The sequence below is a fragment of the Mchenga conophoros genome, linkage group LG18 (assembly GCF_057382185.1).
Source record: "Mchenga conophoros isolate Kocher_MC1m ecotype Shallow Benthic linkage group LG18, M_conophoros_male_GT1.1, whole genome shotgun sequence".
In the NCBI taxonomy this organism is placed as follows: Eukaryota; Metazoa; Chordata; class Actinopteri; order Cichliformes; family Cichlidae; genus Mchenga; species Mchenga conophoros.
The window spans coordinates 10,074,291-10,094,109 of record NC_140543.1 but is presented as its reverse complement, the minus strand read 5'-3'; the positions used below and the strand labels follow the sequence as shown (position 1 = coordinate 10,094,109).

The following is a 19,819-nucleotide window of genomic DNA, read 5'->3' as shown; positions in this document are numbered from 1 at the left end:
GTCGTGGAATAAAGTGGTTATTATAGTTGCTTTCATTATTTTTCATGAAACTTTAACAATGAAGTCACACACCAACGAGCATAAATTGAGGGTTGGTGCATTTGGCCACCAGTAGGGGGCGCTCCAGTCTTAAAAGCTGCTGATTCAGTAGGGGACGCTGATACTTCACTAGGTAATGATTTGGAATTCAAAGAAAAATTCTCATACTGAGCAACTGTGGTTCTAGCAGCAGTGCCAGAGGTATTATAAGTGTTGTCTGGACACCAGATCAGATAAGTTTTCATGAGGACTTTCTTAAAATTCCTTGCTCTTGGACTTATTCATACAGGGAGTGCAGAATTATTAGGCAAGTTGTATTTTTGAGGAATAATTTTATTATTGAACAACAACCATGTTCTCAATGAACCCAAAAAACTCATTAATATCAAAGCTGAATGTTCTTGGAAGTAGTTTTTAGTTTTAGCTATTTTAGGGGGATATCTGTGTGTGCAGGTGACTATTACTGTGCATAATTATTAGGCAACTTAACAAAAAACAAATATATACCCATTTCAATTATTTATTTTTACCGGTGAAACCAATATAACATCTCCACATTCACAAATATACATTTCTGACATTCAAAAACAAAACAAAAACAAATCAGCGACCAATATAGCCACCTTTCTTTGCAAGGACACTCAAAAGCCTGCCATCCATGGATTCTGTCAGTGTTTTGATCTGTTCACCATCAACATTGCGTGCAGCAGCAACCACAGCCTCCCAGACACTGTTCAGAGAGGTGTACTGTTTTCCCTCCTTGTAAATCTCACATTTGATGATGGACCACAGGTTCTCAATGGGGTTCAGATCAGGTGAACAAGGTGGCCATGTCATTAGTTTTTCTTCTTTTATACCCTTTCTTGCCAGCCACGCTGTGGAGTACTTGTGTGATGGAGCATTGTCCTGCATGAAAATCATGTTTTTCTTGAAGGATGCAGACTTCTTCCTGTACCACTGCTTGAAGAAGGTGTCTTCCAGAAACTGGCAGTAGGACTGGGAGTTGAGCTTGACTCCATCCTCAACCCAAAAAGGCCCCACAAGCTCATCTTTGATGATACCAGCCCAAACCAGTACTCCACCTCCACCTTGCTGGCGTCTGAGTCGGACTGGAGCTCTCTGCCCTTTACCAATCCAGCCACGGGCCCATCCATCTGGCCCATCAAGACTCACTCTCATTTCATCAGTCCATAAAACCTTAGAAAAATCAGTCTTGAGATATTTCTTGGCCCAGTCTTGACGTTTCAGCTTGTGTGTCTTGTTCAGTGGTGGTCGTCTTTCAGCCTTTCTTACCTTGGCCATGTCTCTGAGTATTGCACACCTTGTGCTTTTGGGCACTCCAGTGATGTTGCAGCTCTGAAATATGGCCAAACTGGTGGCAAGTGGCATCTTGGCAGCTGCACGCTTGACTTTTCTCAGTTCATGGGCAGTTATTTTGCGCCTTGGTTTTTCCACACGCTTCTTGCGACCCTGTCGACTATTTTGAATGAAACGCTTGATTGTTCGATGATCACGCTTCAGAAGCTTTGCAATTTTGAGACTGCTGCATCCCTCTGCAAGATATCTCACTATTTTTGACTTTTCTGAGCCTGTCAAGTCCTTCTTTTGACCCATTTTGCCAAAGGAAAGGACGTTGCCTAATAATTATGCACACCTGATATAGGGTGTTGATGTCATTAGACCACACCCCTTCTCATTACAGAGTTGCACATCACCTAATATGCTTAATTGGTAGTAGGCTTTCGAGCCTATACAGCTTGGAGTAAGACAACATGCATGAAGAGGATGATGTGGACAAAATACTCATTTGCCTAATAATTCTGCACTCCCTGTACAATAATCTTGCATCTAAGATACATTGTAGTAATATATATGTCTGTATATACATATATATTTCTGCAATGTATCTAAAGTGTTGTTGAGGAGATGAAATACTATCAGGTGTGAGTGATTGGGCCTGCAAAGAGCATAGCAACTGGTGGCCTGAATGTCTGCTGTAAACTCACATATAGTACCTTAGATATTGAGGTCATTACCCAAACTTCCTGTTCCTGTTAAGCACATTTTCACCTTAACTTTATCTTATGGAAACTTGCTGTTTTTTCCTTGCAAGGGAAACAGGTCCCTGTGATGTGGCTGTGTGAAGAAATAAAGGTCATCTGAAAATGAGTAATACGTGTACCACACACACACACACAAACACTCACTCACACACACGCACACACACGCACACACACACTTCTCAACCCTCACCGTTACCTAAACCACAGTGAGTTATACTATAATGACTTGTTTTTTTTATCTTAAAAGGGAGCTCATTCCTCAAATGATCAATAGTAGGAAATACTGTCATATGTTTCCCTCTGCTGACTAAACCTGGAATTGCAGCAAAAGTCAAACTTCTGTAATTGGTCTTGCACAGCTACTATTTTTTAAACAAAACATCAAACATCCATCCATCCATTTGTCTATTGCCTAAAGCTCATCTGAAGCTGACAGATATTGAATGAAACATAGTATGATATTATGTATTTTTATTGTTATTATTGCGGCATCATAATTACATAATGCTGGATGCTAAACATAATGAATGAATGAACCAAGTCTACATTTTAAATAAACCCTGAATTTGTAAGTCTGTCATGAATATTGGCAACAAGTTTTTTTTAAACTCTCTGTAACCTGATGTCTGTGTTTTCACCTTAGTGAATTCACCAAGCAGAAGTAAGAACCGGAAGGAAGTGGGAAAAACAGCAAAACAGCAACTAAATGTGCAGAGAGAATCAGATAAAAGGCTGCAGAGAGAAAAAGGAGGGTGAGAAAAAGAGTTTCTAAAGAACGGAGGTAAGTTCACCAACACCACCACTAACAGCTAACATGAGCCAAGAGCACTGACTGACCCCACCACCCACACACACACACACACACACACACACACACACACACACACACACACACACACACACACACACACCCCTACTTTTTTTCCCTAGCATGCGCATGAAGAGAAAAAACGGTAAACAGCTGATTTTTTTAACAGCTTTTCATACTGAAACTGAATCACATGCATGCACGCATGTATGTCTCGATGTCTCGAGTACTTCAGCACCTTGAGGTTTTAAATGATCAAAGTCATGCTCAAAAAGAGAAGATGGTGAGATCATTACTTTTTTTGCAGGTACCATATTTGATGACATATCTTCAATTAGAATATGTTGATACTAATACTTTTTAACTAAGTGAGAAAAAAAACCATCAGTAAGTGGTATAATAAAGATAAAGTTTTAAAGTAAAAGGGAAGCCACATTTTTATCGTTCCCCCTTGCTTGGTCCAACTTCCTAGTCAAGTCAGAAGTACTGACTGTAATTTACAAGAACTGTGGAGGAAATTGAATGTGGGTTGAGTGATGCTCATACAGGTTGGGGTAAAATTAGCACTGAGGGTCGACTTTACGTTCAGTGCACAAACTTACATATAATTAGTGTGCAGTACAGCAACTTTATTTGGACAGATACTTTTCTCACATAGTTACATAGTTAATAAAGGTAGTTTCCGCACATAATATACCTGCCAAAAACAGATAAACTCTAGACTGCGGGGCTATTAATGCACGTGCAGGTTAGCATGCATTATTTTAACAAAGTGAAATACTTGGCTAAATGCTCGAATGTTGTTGTGTTGTAATAACTGGATTTTCAGGCTAAATTACTTAGAGCTTGATTGTCACTGTGACCACAAAACAACCCTTGAAGAAAACTATTACTTCTACTTTTACTTTAAACTTTATAAACTAACACACACTTTATAATTCTTGCGCTCATACACTAATGTTGAAGTACAAGCACCTTGCGTGGAGATGCCCTGCAAAATGCAGGAACAAATAACCAACTAACTGCCACAAATGAGAAGAATAAACGTTCATGCTGCTTCAGCCTACGCTTTGATTTTAGGATTCTTGCTCCTGCAGCTTTATAGATGTGCATGCAAAAACTGACTGCGTAAGAAAAGTTCAGACAGCGTGGTTTAATCTTATCTTTTTCCTTCCTCTTCAAAGGCCACACGCTTGCATTGCCACGATCACACATATTTTCCGTTTCTTTTGAATACACAGAAAACTTTTACACAGTTTCACAGTGGTTATTTAGTTTCCACGATACTGACTTCCTCTTCATATATGTGTCTTGTTTTTTTGGCGGTCGGGGGTAATACAGAAAGGCTCCAGTGTTGCTTTAAAATAGAACATCTTGATGGCAACAATAACAACACAAAAATAAAGTTCAGGGCTGATCCTGCACTTTGTTCAAAGTGGACTCTTCTGCACATGTGACCAATGGTCCTCATTGACCAATGGTCCTCTTTCTATTAAATAATGCTTTGTCACCCTCTCCTGAGCCAAACCATGGGGTTGTATTCACCTCACGGATGCCCCTCTTTATGTGGCGGAGCTTAACAGGATGCTCCGTACAGACGCTCTTGGACACAGCAAACGCCGGGCACAGAAGAAATGAATAGGGTGCTCTGTGGTTTCCCCTAAAAGAGTGTTTGTGTGTGTACTTGTGTGTGTGTAGGTTTGCTGCAGGGGGTGGTTTGTTAGGGCCATTTGTTGGCGCGTGCACATGTCCTTGTGTGCGTTTGTGCAGAATGTGCACGCGAGGCACTGAACATGTGTGTTTATTTCTCTCTGCGTGAATCTGGTGTGCTGCCTGTATGATGTATTCATGGCCCTTTGTGTCATTTTAATAAAAACAAAAGGAAAAAGGGAGACTGTGGGGAGTGGCGATCAATTATTACACCAATTACACAGACTTTCAGGACGCAACAGGGATTCAGGAATGAGAGAGCTCAGGGGGAACAGTGAGAGAGGGGCCTGTTATAAAGCCAAGTCCTGTCACTTTGGGAAGAATTTGTAGCCAGTGAGAGCGGGCTTTGGGTCCGAAACAAGAGCCCGATGAGCCAGTGACTGTCTCCATAATTCTCCTCAGCGGTGTATCAGTGTCGTGGGACGCAGGGTGTTGAAGTTACTCCTGCAGAGTTACAGTCCCAATTGTGTCCTGTGAGCATGACAACAAAGCAGCCATGTGGACGAAAGGCTGAGGCTCCAGGCTCCTAACTCCTCTCTGTACGGGTCAATTAGATTGCAGCCTGCGCTGAAAAGGTAAGCAAATGAATTCTCAACAAAGTGCGCTGGAAATACGAAAGAATAAATCAGAGTTGGACCCGATGATCATTAGACTCGTAAAGTAATAATTCTCCATGGAATTAATTCTCCAGGACAAAGCGATTGTGTAGATGTGTGTAATTATATATTTGAGCTTATTAAATTGATTTGATTTTTTACTGCATGTATTGTTGAACCTAAACAATATTTCAGAAAATGCTGACACACTGCAAATTAGATCATGAGAGCATTGCCTTGCACAATCAGAGGTTGCAAAACACAAAAATCCATGACAGTAGCATAAACGATCTTGAATATATCATTTACAAAATAAAAAGTTAATAAAGGGGACTTGTCTTTTTGTGCTGCATTTTGAAGTAAAGTTTCACAGTTCCTTAAAGTGTTTCTCTTAATATCTTGGTTTCCGGAAGATGATAGATAGATGGACATTTTATCAGCAATCAGCTTGTCAGCAATGATCAGTTTGTTCTTTCCATCTCTGTAAAACATACCATATAAAACAAACTTAAAAATGCTTTGAAAGCTGTGGATACAAATCGAGTTCAGTTTATTTCACAGTGTAAACCAGGCAGAAGGTTTATTATTGTGCATATTTGCTCCAGTTTATTATTTCAGTTTACCTTAAAAAAAGGTTCAATGCTGCCTCAAAAGAGGTAAATCAACAGTTTTTGGTGAAGATCTGATCAACACTTGAAGAAGTTTACACTTCCCCGCATCTCCATCGCAATGAAACTATAGCATGATATTGTCGATTATATTTCCCCAAATCTGATCTTTAAAGAGGGAGAACACGTCTAATAAATGAACTTTAGATCGTCAGTAAAAAGACGCTTAGAGGATGAGAAAAAAGTTTTTATTTCTTAATGAATCTTAATGAATTTTTTGACAGAAGGAAAAAAACAAAATAACAAATAAAATAAGAAGGGGGAGAAAAGTGTGTGTGAGTGTGTCTGGAGGGGAGGGAGGGGGATTACTCCTCACTCCAGAATACTAATGAGGGCCTTTTGTCACAGATCTTTCTCTCTTTCCCCTTCTGTCTGTGTGCTCTCATTTTCCACTTTACTCATTTCTCCCTCTCTTTCATTTTCACACCCACACACACACACACACACACACACACACACACACACACACACACACACACACACACACACACACACACACACACACACACCACTTCACAGGACATTCAGGACTTTTACTCATTCATTCATTCACTCAAAAGACTTTAATATAAGCTTCCCTACCTACAAGCCTAATTCAACCAAAATGCACTGATTTGTGTTTACGTTGTGACGACTTGCTTTTCTTCCATCAGTGAAACGTTGAGTCCTCACAATGTGAAGACGTATTTATACTGACACAACATGACTGGCACACATGCATAGCTGTGCACTTGTATTTACATGCATACAAAATGACACACCTACGATCACATAAAAGACACATGTAATTTCAATCCTACTCTCACATAATCACACACACTCTCGCACACGCACACACATGGATGGGCACAGAGTCGTATTTGTCAATGGCGCCTTTTGTTTCTTTTATCTGAGCTCGCAACAAAGCATTCCTGTGTACACAGAGGGGAGAGAGATAGAGAGAAGGAAGGAAGGAAGGCGAGAGAAAGAGGAAAGGAGAAGAAGAGAGAGGAAAAGAGAAAGAGGGAGATCAGGAAAACATCCACTGCTCTTTTTGTCAGACAAAAGTTTTGATTGAGTTCTTGGATTCGTCTCACTGAGGCTGCAGGTACAGTAAAGTTGTAGCGCTGCCATGGAGATGGAATACATCCTGCTGGAGAGGTTCGTTAATAGTTTCCCTCTCATTTACTCTATTAGTTATCTGATACATGGCTGTAGTGGAATTTGCGAGCGTATTCGTGTGTGCGCGGCTGACAGGGACAGGGCTGGGTAAGAGGGTGATGCAGAGTTGAAAGAGTGAAGTTTTCAATTGATCCATTGTAAGTGCAAAGCCTTTGAATGGCTCACAAAAGTGTGATGTAATTAAAGCTGATCGGTTATGTAATCCACAATCAGCAAAGGAGCTATTTTTGATTTATGCTACGAGGCAAAAGTATATGGACACACCTGGTCTAGAGATGAGAATGAGGAAATAATATTTTCACATCTGTGCAAAAAAGTAAAAATTTTTTTGCAGTTTAGAATTTATCAAAAACCCTGACCTCAGCCCTATCTAATGCCTTTGGCACAGATGCTGGCTGCAGGCTGGACCGTGACAGTGTATAATAATTAAGTCCTTTACCGCACTTACATGCAGTTCACCGGAAATTTATTTGACATTGCAGACGAGTAAGAAAAGTGTTTCTAAACTCGTTTGCGTGCAAACTTCCTCAAAAGCATCTCTGGGCCTGTTGTCTTGTTGCAGATGTGAATTGTTACAAATTTCAGCAAAGCGATTTTTCATCTCTGAACTGTTTATATGAATTAATTTTATTTCGCTCAAATTTTCTAGGGGCAAAATCTGTTATTTAGAAAAAGGAGAGAAAGTAAGCGCTGTTTGTTTTTCTCTCCTATACCTTTTACACATCTTTGTTTTTATTGTGAACATCCAAGTAGGGTCCAAACTCTAGGCTGAGAATCCAAGTAAATGATAATTTTCGTTTATGCTATGAAGATGACACATGTAAGTGCCTCTAAAGTGAAACATAGGAGACAGAAAAACAGTCCCCAGCACAGCGGCATTATGAAGGGTGAGAATCTTGAATTAGGTTTAAAGTTTTGCTTTCAGATTCTGTTTGGCACTCTTGCCATCAATTCCTTTTATGGAGAAAACCCCTCAAAACTTTGCCTTGTTGTTTGTGTGATGTGATGGTGATTACACCAGACCTCATTTGCAAGACAGCTGAAGCTTGCCCAACTTATGCTTGCACGAGTAATTTACATTGTCATTTTTGGAGGAAGCTAGTCTGTCAGAAATAAACAACTGCTTTAGAAAAACAGTGTAAATGCAGCTGAAAATAGTGTCAGTTTGACTAGCTGCAAGAATAAAATGCCGTTAAGCCACAAATTCACAGTGTTTTTAGTAATATGTCTGTCACACTGATCATTATATGCAGAATATAATAAACACAATTTTATTACAAAAGATTTCAGTTGCATTGCAGGACTTCTTCTTACTTATACATCTGAGTATTACTTCCACCACTAATATACGTTTGGAGCTCACCGATGCTTCTGTCATTGAGTGGGATCAAATCCCTGAAGCCAGGCTCCAAAATTTTATCAACAATCAGGAAGCTGAAATAAGATTCCCAGTAATCACAAATTATCATGTTAACAGGTGGCCACTTACTTTTTGGCCTGAGAGGACCATGAAGACTAGAGAGCTTTTATATCCTTTTACATGAAAAGGAGAATTTTACATTCTGCTTTAATGAGCGTGAGAAGTTCTCACAGAGTGATCTTCTGAGGATCCAGAGTGTAAAACACCCGAGAAAAGACTTCACAGGAGTCAAGTCTCAGGCTGAACAAGGCCAAAGCACACAGAAAGCTGAACTGGCCCTTTCCCTATCCATCTCTCACTGTCTCTTGCTGTCTCTGGTTTCCAGTCAGAAGTTCACTCTTTGTCCACTAAAGGTCTCCCTGATCAGAATCAACAGTAAGCTTTTTAAATAAACGTTATCTTGATAAACGTCTGAGTTTCCAACAAAGATTTTGACCTTAATTGACTCTTTCAAGTTTCTTCTCTGTCCTTTGGATCACAAATGAGTCTCTGTGTGGGTTGTCTGTTGCGTCAATGAATGCATCCTAATTACTGTCTTCTTTCTTTCTTTCTTTTCACCTTCCTCTTCCTTATCTCCCTGTTTTGTGGGCTATTCTCTCACTTGACCTCCATCATTTGTTGAACGTAAGTGAGCATGTCAAATTATGCAGGAGCTAGCTGTCTGACATGACCTGTATCTAAATATTCTTTCATCTACATTAGAGATGGCACGATACCACTTTTTTATGTCCGATACCGATATCATAAATTTGGATATCTGCCGATACCGATATGAATCCGATATAGTGTTTTTTAATCAACAAAACTGTTTTTTAAAATATCTTGCTGCATTTTGCAAGTCTGCAAGTTCATACTCAAGTTTAAAACAACAACTACACTAAAGCTATTCTGTTATACCTGTATACAAAAAAAAATTTCATAGTTCAGCAATACTGATCAATCTAATAAACTTAGACCTACACCATCCTCCCTATTCTGGTATTTTAAAGAGTACTTAGCGTAAATATTAAGCAACCTAACTAATAGGGTTCCAACTCTCAGCAACAACAAAAATAAATAAATAAAAAATAGGGAACCACCCCTCACGCTCCACCTCATGATGCTTAATCGACGTAATCAACCTTAATTTGATGCAGTGTGAAAAAAATGCACAGAAATCAATTATTTTTCAAGAAATATTAAATAGATTCAACATCTTTCTTCAACAAAATTGCAGACTGCACAGATGGTACCTTCCCAAAGGAAAAAGTACTATAGCTTACTAGGGTATATATATTAGACTTAATAGTCACTATATACAGTAATTGACTTCTATTCATTTTACATCAAATTAAAACTTTGGGTGTCAGATAATTATTTATTAAAAGCTAGACATTTTAAATGAGAATAAGAAAGAAAAGTATGTCTTTGTGCCCCCTTTTCCCAGTTAATGCCCTATCGGCCCCCCTGGCTAAACTTTGCTAGATCCGCCCCTGCACAGTTACCAGCGTCAGCTACATAGAAAAAGATCCTGGTGTAGAAAGTAATATTAAATAAATTCTAACAACAGCTTATCAAGCTTAAACGTGCTGCTGTTGTTCAGCCGCTGGTTTCCTCTTTCTGGTGCAAAGTGGGCCAAAAACAAAGACGGACTCGCGACAGAAAAGCCGATCAGCTGATCATTTAAGCAGTTTCACGATTGAAGTAGCAGCAGGAGAGCGAGAGGCAGTCGCTCGTTAAGCTTAACGCAGGAATGCTTTACAAACATTCAGAGATGGACTTACACACTTGCTTTACTTCTCTCGGGGATAACTTTGTCGGAGATGAAATGCCAGGTTGCTAGCGAAGCTCCAAATGCTATCCAGACCACAGGTCCCCAGCCGCTCTATCACGTGATGCATACTGCTCCGACATGCTAACTTTCTGAGGTGAGTTACGGCGTGTTGCAAGTTTTGTGAGGTGCTTTCGTGATATTTAATGGATCGGATTACATTTTTTATTTTTCTCCGATATCCGATCCAGTAATTTAGGTCAGTATCTGACCGATACCGATACGTAATATCGGATCGGTCCATCTCTAATCTACATATTCATGCAAACATACCAAAATGTAAAAACTGAAAAACTGAAATACTTGCTATCAGATCACGGGGACATTTGAAATTCAATTTGTCTTTCTAAAGACAGAAATAGACAGGTCTTTTGTTTTAGATGAGGGTTAGTCCAAATATGGGACTAAACATTGATTAGCAGCTGTTTCTCTTCCTGTTTTTCACATCAAGTATACATCGCCCAAACCTGGTCTTAAGAAAGATCTAACCACACTAACAGATGTGTGAGCTTGTACTTCCTCTAATACCAAGTCTCTCCTCTTTAGCATTCACCATCATGTTAACTGACACAAAGTGGAGCTGACAGCTGACAGTGATGGAGATGCTGTCAGTCTGAAGAAATGCATGCATTTCAAAGAACATGCTAAAGGAGTTAGCATCTATGAGTCAGAAATATCTGTCAAAATGCTGTGTGACATTTTACTATTTGAGGACATACAGCGAGTGTTATTCTTGTCTGAAGCATGCTACATACTTGTGTGTGTAGTTTATCTTTCCATCACTGGTCACATAAGATAAGATAAGAGATAAGATAGAGATAAGATAGAACTTTATTAATCCCTCGGGTGGGTTCCTCTGGGAAATTCGACTTCCAAAAAGCACAGCAACGACCGAAGTTACAGTTACAGAATTGTTATATATATATATATATATATATATATATATACACACACACACACACACACACACACACACACACACACATATATATAAATACAGAGACAAATATAAATAAAATATACAAAGGGGATAAATAGAATAAATAGGAATAAAAAATAAAAATACAAGTGAATTGCACATTTCAAGTATTGAGTCTATTGCACTGTTGACTATTTACAAAAAGTATTGCACAAGGTATTGTACAGTTAGTTTGCTTTTTTCGTTAGTAGTTTACAGCTAGTGAGTCACAGGCACGACATGGTGAGATAATGTATGACTTCCATGCGTAACTATACTTAGTCACTGAAATTTACTTTTTGAAACCACATTTTAATGACTCACTCTACCGTTTAACCACCATAAAAAGCACCAAGCAGCCCACCTTACCTGAAAAACATGTACAGACTATTCTAAAGAAATGATTTACACAAGAGGAGAGTTCTCTATCTTCTATGTGACACAACACATGAAGCTGAAACCCAATAAGTTTTGAAACGTGAAGAAATGTTTGTTCTTCCTGTTTCAGGTTTTAGTTTCAAAGATCGCAATCAAAAGAAGAACAAAGCACCCCTTTTGGGCCACACAGTGACGGCATATGTCACTTCTTCATGACTATATTTCAGTAAATTTCCAAACACCAAGAATGCCTATTTACGGAAATAATGGGCAGGGTACAGACATTTAAAATGTGTTAGTGTTAACTTGCCCTCTAAGGGTTTCTTCTTTTATTTCTCACATTTTTTTAATGGTGTTATCTGTTTTATATTTTTAGGGTTTACACAGTCTAACTCATCCATACTATAAGAACAGCCAGATGGCACTGGCCTTGCCTTCTCATAATCCTTGATTTGCTGCCTCTAAACTGTTGGCAGGGTGGCACTTCTCATTGCTGCTAAAATATTCATGCTTCAGAAAACTTTCCTTGAGCCATGATATTGGAAATGAAATATATGGTACATGTTAATATGTGTATTTATTCATTCTTCTGTCAGAACTACTCACTGAATATGTGGTGTTCTAATATTAACACAGTGAATTTTAGTAAATTCCTCAAACTATTATTACATTCAATCAGTTTCTGTTGGAGAGTGACTCATGACCAGAGAGGATTCCTGTCTGAGTGAACTCCCAGAACAGTTTCACCAGCTAAAGAATTTCCCACAACAACATGTGTGGGTCTGCATGACCTTTCATCTTTGTTATTCTGTTATTAAAATTATTACCAGGCTGAAACAAACACATATTAGACACGTAGTTTAAATGTGTTAATGAGAGAGCAGATATCTGCAGGGAAGTTACTAACAGCTGCAGTTAGTCATAGTGGGAAGAGTGTAAAGTCTGTACACAGGAAGCCACTGTTATCAGATTGGCTCTGCTTAAATATGAAACTAAAGTTCCTCTAACATGTGTCGGATGTCACACTCCGCTTGCCTCTTTTCAGCTAGCAGGCTTACTGTTCTGAAGGAGCTCAAATCATGAGCTTTTTTTGAAATCCAACCAATTAACTTTGTGCCTACACCTAAAAGTAAAAAGCACAAAACCACAAAATGCAAAGGTTTCCTGCAGCTTACACCACAGCTTATACCTGCAGACCCCTAACAAGGATTGTGCAGATCCTGTATATTTTAAAGCATAACATATTTTGCACTCCAGGATGAGAATGTGTACTTTGTGTCAGACAAATGACCAATAAAAACATTGTATTCCATTTTTTTCTATTTCCCAGATGACATCTGCCACACCTCCTTCCTCTCGTAGCTCCTCTCCACATAAAGTTTGCCACTCGCAGACACAGACAGATGTCTTAAAACCTTTACTTGGTGGTGGCATATCTAGTGGGGGAGGGTCTCTGAGGAAGAGGAGACGTGTCCTGTCCAAAGACGGGCGAAGCAACGTGCGCATCGAGCATGTCAGCGGACGGAGTGCTCTGTACATGCGTGACCTCTGGACAACATTTCTGGACATGCAGTGGCGCTACAAGTTCTTCCTGTTCACTGCCACTTTTGCAGGGACCTGGTTCGTGTTCGGGGTGCTGTGGTACCTGGTCGCACTGGTCCATGGAGACCTTCTTGGTGAGAAAGCAGGGAGAAATTTAAAAGAGCAAAGATCAGGTCATAGGTTCACACTGACACGCCTCACCGGCCTTGAGTTTGGCACATGGAGTCATTCTAAGTGATCTACAAGCGGGTTTTCAGTTAAAAGTTTCAACTGACATTAACAATCATTCACTATTACACCTGAAAAGTGTTTTTCAGTTACATAATTAGTAACTGAATCATACAGAAAGTTTCCAGTTTTGACTTCAAGTCATCTGCACAAAAAGTACCTAATCTTCCTGCGCAGGTTTGTGGTTTATTATGGGTCGAATACAGGAAATGTCTGAAAAAATGTCAGTGCTGACTTTAAAACCCCAAATTATTTATACATTTGAGAAACACTAAAACCTGCAGGTCAGTGCAAAAATATCTAACTATTCAAGTGTTTCAGTTGTTAACCACTGACAGTTTAATACTTAGACTTCCTGCTGACTTCTTTTAAAAAGTGAAAAACCGTTGTGCTGTGTGTGTGAATTCAAACCCATTCAAACCGAATGCACACAGTCATTGCATAAACTGAAACAGGAGTGTTTGCTAAGAAGCTTCCCAGACTTCAGGTGTTCATTGCGCTTTACACGTCATGACTTCTTGCAAAACCTCAGTCATGTCTGTTTAGGACACTCAACCTCAATGTATGTGCAACTGAGCAATGCAAGAAGAAGTGTGAAACAGATCTCATTGCCTTCTTCACACCAAAACAAAGAGACTACAGACAAGTGTGAAAACAACCATAATAGTGAATATAACCTTGACTAAAGAAGTGACTATAAGGGAAAGTGGAGCCAACAAGATCTCCTGTTCAAACTAAATGAAATCAAATTTATTTCTGTAGCACATTTTAAAAGACCGGACTACATCAAACTGTTTCACAATTGTACCGCAGTGCAGATAAAATTAGGGGCAGAGCATGACAGGTAAAACAAGGTACGAACAATACAATTACATAGTGCAATGCAGCGGGTCAAAGTCAAACTAATTTGCTTCAAAAGCCAAGTTAAACAACTGGGTTTTTTTGGCGAACAATTGAATGGACTCAGCTGTGCGGACATCGACTGGGAGATTGTTCCAGAGTCTAGGGTCGGCAATAGCAAAGGCAGGGTCACCTCTGGTCTTTAATCGTGACCTTGGTTGCACTAATAACAGTTGGCTAGACGATCATAGTACTGTCTTAGGGTTATACAAGTTGAAGAGACCAGTTAGGTAGCTAGGCGCCAGGTTATTTAGAGTTTTAAGAGTAAGCAAAAGTATTTTAAAATCAATACGGTATTTAACGGGGAGCCAGTGTAAGTTAGCTAGGACAGGGGTGATGTGATCATGCCTTCTCCTGTCTTAAAGCTGCCAGTGCTATTCAGTTTAATTGCTCTATATTTTGTTATTTGTTTGAATTTAAATTTAATCATGCATTTAATAATGCATTTTACTTACAAATCTAACAGATCTATTGCCAAGAAGCATTGTTAAACAAAAAAAATAACTAACTAATTTCCTTACTTTTTGTGCTAACCAGGATGCATATGCAGTGAGGGTGAATGTTATAGGAGGCTTGTAAAGAGATGCAGAGGCTGTTGTTTCTTTTTTTTACTGAACTTATCTTGCGGTTAAAGTGAAGTTTTAGCTATAATCTGGCAACTATATCATATCTTTATGCTATCTTAGTTTTCGTTAACACACGCCTTTCCCCCTCTTCCGCTGATGTTACTCGTGTCTCAGCAGACAGTGTGTTTAATAGCAAAATCCCTTTTTTAGCCAGACTTTAAATATTCTGGTCTGTTGTTCCATAATAATGTGTATAAAACTAAAAAGCAAATAATAACAAAAGTGTTTATTTTTATATTTTAAAATGACTTAAAAGAGCTTTTGATGCTTTTTTAAACATTTTCCTCCAGAGTTTGACCCTCCATCAAACCACACGCCCTGTGTGATGCAGATGCAGACGCTAACGGGGGCTTTCCTCTTCTCCCTGGAGTCCCAAACAACCATTGGATACGGTTTTCGCTGCATCACTGAGGAATGTCCAGCTGCCATAATCCTTCTCATAGTTCAACTGGTTATCACCATGCTCATGGAAATCTTCATCACCGGTACCTTTCTGGCCAAGGTAGCCAATACATGAAATATCCATGTAAGATGCAATGAAAAGAGACAAGTGCCTTGTATCAACAAAGCCGTGCAGGTCTTAATTTGTGTTTTGAAAACATTTTTTTTTTTAAAAAAAAAAAAGCAGAAGTTGTCTTGACTAAAACAACACTGCAGTGTACATGTGAGCTGCAGGTTTACTCAATAATCATTAACAAAGATGACTCTGACCAAGTTCCTCCTGATCAGGTTGCCCGGCCAAAGAAGCGCGGTGAGACAGTGAAGTTTAGCCAACATGCTGTGGTGTCCGCCCACGAGGGCCGCCCCTGCCTCATGATCCGGGTGGCCAACATGCGCAAAAGTCTCCTGATTGGGTGTCAGGCAAGTATGCATGCAGATACTTTAAGTATACAGTAGCTGAGAAAAGTTCCACTTGTTACGGCCGGTCTAGCGGACCCGACCGCAACAAGAGGAATGATCCACCCCCAGTTTGACCCCAAGCAGCACATCACACCATAAGTTAAAATAAGAGATGGTTTATTTACAAGAACAAAACAAAAATGGGTTTCACAGGAGACACTCAGGCTTCGGGGTGGACCCACGCCAAAATAGCAAACAAAAAGAAACTAACTCAGAGGAGCGACTGCTTGCCTAGCCCCAAAGAAGCATGACCAAACAACAATCACTTACTTCGCTGACTAACAAAACATGAGAAAACTGTGCCCAACTGCAAAGGCGGTCCACCCCTACTTCCTGCTGGATTCACAAAACAACACAGGGCATGTCGCAGCCCCAGCTGGTTGAGGGTAAAACCGAGGATGGATGGATTGCCATCCTCAAGCGCGTCATCTTATACCCCGCCTCCAGATCATCATCCAATCCAGGCACACCATCTTCAGGATCCACCACTCCTGGAGGCACACCTGCACAGTCACATTTATATGTCAGAACCCCAGCCCACGACAACAGCCGTAACACACTCCATACTTGTAAAGACTAGACAATAAAAATAGGTTTAGAGGTCATAGATTGCAGCTTGTGGGGATAGGTTAATTGGATAATTCAAATTGCCACTAGGTGTGAATGTGCGAGTGAATGTGAGTGTGAATGGTTGTCTGTCCCTATGGTTGTCTGCGACAGACTGGCGACCTGTCCAGGGTGTACCCCGCCTCTCGCCCTATGACAGCTGGGATAGGCTCCAGCGCCCCCCGCGACCCTGAAAAGGATAAGCGGTAGCGAATGGATGGATGGATGGATGGATGGTCATAGATTAGTGTGAATGAGAAATTTGTCAAACTGGGAACCAGTTGAACTAAAGCAACATGTGCACAATATTCCTATCAGGTGACTGGAAAACTGCTCCAGACGTCTCTGACCAAGGAAGGGGAGACGGTTCGTCTGGATCAGAGAAATGTCCCCTTTCAAGTGGACACTTCCAGTGACAGCCCCTTCCTCATCCTGCCCCTTACCTTCTACCATGTCATCGATGACAACAGTCCCTTGAGAGCTTGGGCAGCCAAGGGTAAGTTTAGCGATGAGAGCAGTAGACTTGGTGGGTGGTGTCACAAACTGCATCAGAATGATTTCTTTGACCTTTGTGTCTCATTCCTCTGTCATACAAACATCTGACCCTGAAGGTTTCTAGCACAATTTTACCACCTTCCAAGGTGCTGGTAGGAAAAGGCAAATTCTTTCAGCAACAGTTGTGTTATAGAGAAAAACATCATCCCTCATTCCTCCCTTTCTGGTGTATGTGGAGAATTTAACAATAGGCCTGCTTTCCACAAATTGTAGTTAGTTAATAAGCCTAGTAATGAACTGTTAAAAATAGCTTCAGTTTCTGAGAAATGTCATGACTAGGTTTACAAAAATTGAATTCATGCAGAAATAAATTTCCTCTTTTTGGTTGTGAAGTCAAAAGATTAAAAAAAAGACGTTAAAAAAATGAAGCCACTAGCTTAATGTTTTACATGTTGCTTGATGCTGTATTTGTTAATGTAGTAACTATGTCACATTCTTCAGGGGTCTCACACTCATTTTAGTTCATGAGCCACATTATAGTTATTTATTGATCACCTATTAAATAGAGCCTAAATAAAACCAGCTTTTTAAAAACAGATGATCATTTGGAGAATTTTAACAGTACTTCCAGCAGAGACATAGTTTTGTTTCACTGAAAACGCAACAAAACTGAAAAAAGGAAATGTGAAATGAAACAACATGGTCTCTGATTCCCAACCAGACCATGGGTGATGTCCTTCCAGTAATTAAATGGCTGTAAAGCTGATGACAGTTCTGTCTCCATTACTTCTTTATCTGCATGGACACTTGTTTTTGACGTGAGTTTTCATCTGCATAAAGATTCCCTAGCTGGGCCAACGTCCTCATTTTAGGTTTGACAGCGTTTTAGTAGGTAAAGGTGATGCTTGGACATGAATTGAGCTGCGGTTTGGGGAAGGCCTCGAAGGGGACTGCCGACGGCTCCCGGGCCTGGCAGATCTCCATGTACTAAATAGAAGTGAAGAAGTTAAGAATCGAAAACAAGGAGGGAGGGAGGGTGGGGCACGTAAACGAGAATGAACAGCTTGCAGAACTGGGGGAACCCATAGAGATGACAACCAGAAGGAGCGTGTTTGGAGGCGTGGTCCCGCTCCTGAAATTCCGATACATGATCTCCAATTAAAAGAAGATACACACAAAATGCTCATAATAACACAAATTAAGAGCACTACTAGTGGTTAAAAACCTTAACTGTGAGTCTTTAAGTGAAATATCTTTATAACTTTCTTTCATCCATTTTGTCCTAAGGATATTCTTGGTCTTTAACTTTAATGTGACATTTCTTTCCATTGTATGTACCTTCTTCAGGTGGTGGCTGGACTGACCCAGAATTGGCTGACTTTGAGTTGCTGGTGATCATGAGCGCCACCGTGGAGCCAACCTCCGCCACCTGTCAGGTTCGCACCTCCTACCTGCCAGATGAGATCCTCTGGGGCTACGAGTTTCCCCCTGTAGTTTCCCTGTCTCCCTCAGGGAAATATGTAGCAGACTTTGCCTTCTTCGACAAAGTGGCCAAGACCAAGACCGCCCCCATTTTTAAGCCATCCAGCCCCCAGCACGGGTACCAGAGCAATGGAGGGGGGACTGTACCTGAGGTGACTGATCCAGAGAAGATTCGTCTGGAGCAGAGCTACAGGGAACAACGAGGAGAGGACCGAGGTCGGGTCAGGGACGCTCCTCTGAGTGTTCGCATCAGCAACGTGTGAAGAGTATAAACCAGAAGGTTTAAAAAGCAACAGGAGACGTCGCCAAGTTCAGTGTAAATAACAAATCAGTGAAACATCATATCAATGAACAGAACAGATTAATGCTGACTACTGTATGAACATGTGGAGTATGTTATTGTCATATGCTTGCTGGGTATGATATATATAGATACACTCACTTGACTGTATTCATATGAAGGAATAACGTCATAACTACAGCTCTTTACATCTGATCACAGCAAAAGTCCATTCACTTCACATACACTACATACAGTTTTAACTCAAAAAACTACAATACAAATGATACAAAAATCAAGTAAAGAAGATGGAAATCTCAGTGGGCACTAACCAAGTTACAAAAAAGTGTGAGACAGTGGTGTTTAATTTTCATTTTTTCCAAAGTAGAGCAGAATAAAGAGTGGGTTTGGAGACGTTATTATGACGAAGTGAGATGGAAACACCCGCCCACTTAAGTAGAAGCACTGAACCGTGTATAATACGCCTAAAATGTATGCAAATGTGTGTTTAAAATACATACCCTGTTACATGTAAACATTTATGTACAAAGGTCATATGACTCTGAGTTTTTGCAGTAAAACAGGAGTAAAAGCAGTTTTTCTGCCTCCTGCAACCCCTCCCTACCCCCGATTTCCTCTAAATGAGTAATATATTTTATATTTCCTGGTAAAAACCCAAACATGTACTGTAATAGTTCAATTAAATGTAGCACTACAACTGAAAAGTAGACAAAGCTGATACGTTTTGTGTTCAGTATGACCTGTATGTTGGTAATGGTATTTGTATTTCATGATTTCTGTCATGCGTGACTGCTGTTGCTGCTTCAGAACATAGCACTTTATGTATGTGATGTAAATTTGCATCTTGAAAGGTTAAGGTGAATGTGTGTTAAATTTTGAGTCTACTAAAAGCACTCAAACACTGAAAATGATTGAATTGTTAGTTTTAAAAAACAAATGATTAATGTTTTTTAACAAATCAGACTGTAACAGTTTTTTGAATGTCTCTGTAGCTTTAATAATATTAATATGTCCAGATATGCACAAACATTAAAGGAACTCTCCTTTATGTAAAAAGCAGTAGCCTACTATTCCTTGAACACTTCTGTGATCACTTTGTTGGATCCCCTTATTTTTTTTAGTGTACAA

The 19,819-nt window shown here is 39.9% G+C and overlaps 1 protein-coding gene across 3 annotated transcripts; it reads left to right on the top strand.

The window, feature by feature from the left end:
• Window positions 1-4,852: 4,852 nt before the first annotated feature.
• LOC146553223 (ATP-sensitive inward rectifier potassium channel 10-like) lies at window positions 4,853-19,747 on the top strand. 3 transcript variants are annotated; one of them, XM_085255758.1, is made up of 6 exons: window positions 4,853-5,195; window positions 12,942-13,287; window positions 15,198-15,409; window positions 15,637-15,768; window positions 16,732-16,909; window positions 18,256-19,747. In XM_085255758.1, the coding sequence occupies exons 2-6, from the start codon at window positions 12,942-12,944 to the stop codon at window positions 18,651-18,653; spliced, it is 1,266 nt and encodes a 421-aa protein (XP_085111884.1). In that variant the 5' UTR covers window positions 4,853-5,195; the 3' UTR covers window positions 18,654-19,747. The 3 variants fall into 3 exon arrangements, with proteins under 3 accessions (XP_085111884.1, XP_085111886.1, XP_085111885.1); XM_085255760.1 differs by lacking the exon at window positions 4,853-5,195 and adding an exon at window positions 6,860-7,024 and having other exon boundaries at window positions 12,974-13,287; XM_085255759.1 differs by lacking the exon at window positions 4,853-5,195 and adding an exon at window positions 6,873-7,024.
• The last annotated feature ends 72 nt before the right edge of the window (window positions 19,748-19,819 follow it).